At 31.9% G+C, this 4,738-nt stretch overlaps 1 protein-coding gene across 1 annotated transcript; it reads right to left on the minus strand.

Moving 5' to 3' along the window:
• Positions 1–265: 265 nt before the first annotated feature.
• On the minus strand, positions 266–2,430 carry LOC111899246 (cytochrome P450 CYP736A12). The gene is made up of 2 exons (XM_023895114.3): positions 1,597–2,430; positions 266–1,390 (listed from the first exon to the last, which is right to left on the minus strand). Exons 1-2 carry the CDS (start codon positions 2,269–2,271, stop codon positions 563–565), a joined length of 1,503 nt encoding a protein of 500 aa, XP_023750882.1. The 5' UTR covers positions 2,272–2,430; the 3' UTR covers positions 266–562.
• Between the last annotated feature and the right edge of the window lie 2,308 nt (positions 2,431–4,738).

Below are 4,738 nucleotides of genomic sequence, written 5' to 3' on the forward strand. Positions count from 1 at the left end.
CCATAACTTGACTACGATTTTATGGACTATTTTTGTCTTAAGTGGTATTTTTTGCCTATTTTTTGATAGATAATTAAGAAAAAAAATGGATTTGTATTTTTTTCCTATATATAATCTTGAGATATACCCAAACCGAATTGATACTTGGACTACCAGAACTATCCCAAACCCGGATATTTTACCTGATCTAACACCCCTAAAATTATGTTATCATCCATTATTGATGGCTTTATCGTTCAATAATTACGTCCTTTATCATGATGCATGAAATTACACATAATAAAATTTTGGATTCATGCAATTACATAGACCAGACGACCATGCCATTCCTTCGTACAACCATGTTGTTTAAAAACATAGTAAAACTTTCAATCAATTTCAAGAAGCAAAATATTCATTTAACACATGTCATATTTCATAGGTAGAAGCATATGCCAAACTCTAGACGCAAACACACATGAAAGAGTACAAAATGAAGGGTTTCAACTTAAGCAACCCCAAAGTTTGTTTCCTTCATTTATTTTGATTGTCAAGTGTCTTGAACAAACTGAGCCTTTCTTCCTCAGATGCGGCATATTGGAATGGCTAATAAGGGCTTAATCCTAGGAATAGTTAAACCAAACTTTTCATTCATATCCAAATCACTTGGTGACATTCCATCTGGTAGCTCCCATTCAAAGCAATGTATCATGTTAGCAATCACTAAACCAACAGTCAATAAACCCAAATTCATTCCAGGACATCCTCTTCTTCCTATGCCAAATTGTATCAGCTGACAATCAGCCCCACGGAAATCAATATCTTTGTCAAGAAATCTTTCCGGAAGAAAGTCGTCCCAATTTTCAGACCAAACTTTTGGGTCACGTCCAAATGCCCAGTAGTTTATAATAACACGAGTCTTCTTGGGTATATAGTAACCATTAATTATGATATCCTCCATAGATTCATGAGGAATCAATAATGGAGAGATGGGATAAAGCCGAAAAGTCTCCTTAATTACAATGTGTAAGTAAGTTAACTTTGTCAAATCTGTTTCTTCAACCTCTTTTTTATCTCCAATCACAGTCTTCAACTCTTTTTGGAGCTCCTTCATCACTCTAGGGTGTTTGATAATTACAGCTAAGATCCATTCAATGGAAGTTTTTGCAGTGTCAAGGGCACCAGCAACCATTTCTAGTAAAATGGCCTTCATGCTAGACCTATCAATTGTATAGGATAATTCATCATGGGTATTTGAATACTGGTGCTTTAGTGACAACAATATGTCAATGAAATCCATTTCACCAAGCCTTTGAGAACCGATAAGACTGCTTTCTTCATGCTCATTTATCAATGCATCGAGCATTCCATCAATGTCTTTTTTTAACGACTTAAAGCGTTTAGTTAAGCCCTGCAAATCCGGAACACGAGAAATGGGTTGGAGTTTATGTTAGTATTTCTCAAGACAATTAATAACTCAAACCAACTTTGAAACCTCTATCATGTCTAGAATGTATGAAATACACGATTTTGCTGTTTTAGCTATTTAAATGTTGTTATCCTACAGAAACATAAGTTACATAGTTGCTTTGAGGTGAAGATTATGATGTTACGTACCTGAAGGTCAAACGGGGCTAATATTGGCACATAGTCCGCCAAATTAAAGGCACCTGATACTTCCATGCTCTCATCAAGTGTCCTCTTGAAAAAAGACATATCATTATTTTTCTTACCAAAAATCATCCTACACGTCATGCCTTCAACCAAGGCACCTACAACCTCATCTAAATCCACCACCTTACGCCCCATTGATGCAACCTTCATCTCCTCCACCATCAACCTAATCTCCTCCATTCTCATCCCTGCAAAAGAATTAACTTTGGTAACACTCAGTAGTTCCAACGTACAAAACTTTCTTACACTACGCCAGTATGGTCCATATTCCGTAAGTGTCATTCCCTTGCTTCCATAAGATAGGTACTTTGCAGCTTCTGTATTGGGACGAGATGCAAAAATGGCGTCATGGGTTCCAAGGAAGAGTTTGGCAGCTTCTGGCGAAGAGATTATCACAGACTGGATGGACCCAAGACGGATGGACATGATCGAACCATACTTTTGGGAGAGCTTGTGGAGGTCGCGATGTGGGAGGTCTCCTAATAAGTGGAGGCTTCCGATGATTGGTAAGGGCATGGGGCCTGGTGGTAGTTTTCTACGGCGGACATGAGTTGACCACCATTGCCAACACAAGATTCCGGTGAGAACTATGAATATTGCAAGTGTAAAAGAATGCATCGTCAAGACACTTGTTTAGCTTTTATAGTACGTTTTATCTTTGTGATATAGATGTATAGATAGCTTGGGTTTTTGGACTTTTTGGTTTCTTCTTAGGGTTTGCTGATTAAAACCTTCTTGGTATCTTGAATCATAAGCAATGTATGTAGTTTTCTATCACTTTTCCATACTCTCTTCTACCTACAATATATAGAAACCAGCCAGATTTATTCAAGTTTTTCTATTAAGTTGTTTATTTAAGAAAAGCTGTCATCGAATAACTTATTCCTACATATGGGAATCTCGACGACCTTGCAAAACAACTTGCAAAGTGATCATTTCACCAGCCCTTGCAAAGTCAACGAGAAACTTGGTTGGTTTCTATTTTATATATATATATATATATATATATATATATATATATATATATATATATATATATATATATATATATATATATATATATATATATATATATATATATATATATATATATATATATATATATATATATATATATATATGGGAGAATTTCATATTTGCCCTTCTTAAACATCAAAATATCATATTTATCCAAGTTAATTTCTAAATATCATATTTACCCTTCATAAAATTTATAAATATCATACTTACCATTCATAAAATTTCAAAATATCATATATGTCCTTTTTAAAAATCAAAATATCATATATGCCCTTCTTAAATATCCAAATATCGTATATGCACTTTTTAAACATCAAATATCAATGGTAATATCTAAAATATCCTTCATCTACAACAAAAAAACTAAACAATCAAAATATAGATTCCATAGAAAGGATTGAAGATGAATATTTTTGTTTGTCAAGAGGATGACATTCAACAATTTAGATGTTCACATTCCATTATCATAGACGTAAGGATAATATCGTTAAATTTTTTAATTATTATAGTAATTTTAAGTTTTAAAAAATGATTATAAAATATTAAAAACATTATAAAAAAGGATTTGGGCAAATATGATATTTTGAAGGTTTATGAAGGGTAAATATGATATTAAGAAATTAAACTGGGCAAATATGATATTTTGAGGTTTAAGAGGGGCATATATGAAATTCTCCATATATATATATATATATATATATATATATATATATATATATATATATATATATATATATATATATATATATATATATATATATATATATATATATATATATATATATATATATATATATATATATATATATATATATATATATATTGGTTTTCGATCCTTTTAAAAGTGCAAAGTTGCATTCTAATCAAATTAGAATTTAGATCAACTTCATCTTAAATGTTTTACACCAAATAATCATCATTAACAATATGCCACATAATGGTGGTCCAAAGAGAACATAACTTTTTTTTTTTCTGTTATTTTAACTAAGTGACAATTATGAACAATATTGTTAACAAAAGAATGAACATGTTTTTCTGTTTTTTTTAACTAAGTTTGTCACATTAAAATATTATTTTTGGTTAAAAATATTCCATTCCTAACATTCAGGATCCGAATTACATACAGAAAAAAATATATTAGTCTAGAACAAATTCAAAATCCGATAAAGCATTCTGAAATTTCGAATAGTTGGTTCGTTTTTTACCAAAATTTTACAAAATTTCAAAGAAACATAACTAATGAGAAGTAGAGACAATAAAAGAATATATGATAATTGAAGGTATTGAAATTCTTGCCCTTTCTCATTAATTCTAGCATGTATTTATATAAGAGATATAAGTTTATATTAGGAAATATTTCCATATACAAAAAGAGTCCTAATCTAATTCTAAATACGTTAATACACCCCCTCAGTCTAAGCTAGAGGTGGACGAATGCTTTGGATCAAAAATCCTCAAATGTAACTTTAGGAAGTCCTTAGATAAAGATGTCGGCAACCTAAAAGCAAAAAGAAACATTAAAACCTGTAACATCCCAATGATGAAATATTTCAATTTTAACATTATGTCTGAGAGAATATTGTATTTTTACCATTGGGCTTGAGAAAGTTTGCAAGAATGGCCCATAGTGGCATTTTGGAGATTTTGGCCAAAGGCCTAGTATGCTGGGTGTACGTTGTGTATGCTAAGCATACTAGGGTTTAACATAATATGCTATGCATACATCGTGTACGCATGGGCGTACGTAAAGAAACCTCAGACCCTAATTTTTAGGGTTTGGTCCATATATAAGCATCATTATCACCTCATTTCTCATTCCCTCATCTACCCCCATCTAAGAAAACGTCGCTATAGAAAACCCTAAGTGATAAGAGTGCATTTTAAGCTCATTTGTGTGCTTTGGTGGTGTTCTTGAAGAATAAGAAGTTTGTACAAGGACCATGAAGCTTGGAAGCAACTTAGATCTAGGATTCTTTCCTTTCTAGCAACCTTGAGGAGGTAAAAAATCTCCTTGCTTGATCACCTTATCTTGTAGATCTAGCCATTTCTTCATTTAGGGTATTTT

This window comes from Lactuca sativa, chromosome 8, assembly GCF_002870075.4.
Source record: "Lactuca sativa cultivar Salinas chromosome 8, Lsat_Salinas_v11, whole genome shotgun sequence".
Lineage (NCBI taxonomy): Eukaryota > Viridiplantae > Streptophyta > Magnoliopsida > Asterales > Asteraceae > Lactuca > Lactuca sativa.

Excerpts from the sequence above, each read along its gene's own strand:
- LOC111899246 (XM_023895114.3), bottom strand. The coding sequence starts at position 2,271 with ATGCATTCTTTTACACTTGCAATATTCATAGTTCTCACCGGAATCTTG. Across the intron at positions 1,391-1,596 it reads TAGCCCCGTTTGACCTTCAG|GGCTTAACTAAACGCTTTAA; the intron begins GTACGTAACATC and ends CCGGATTTGCAG.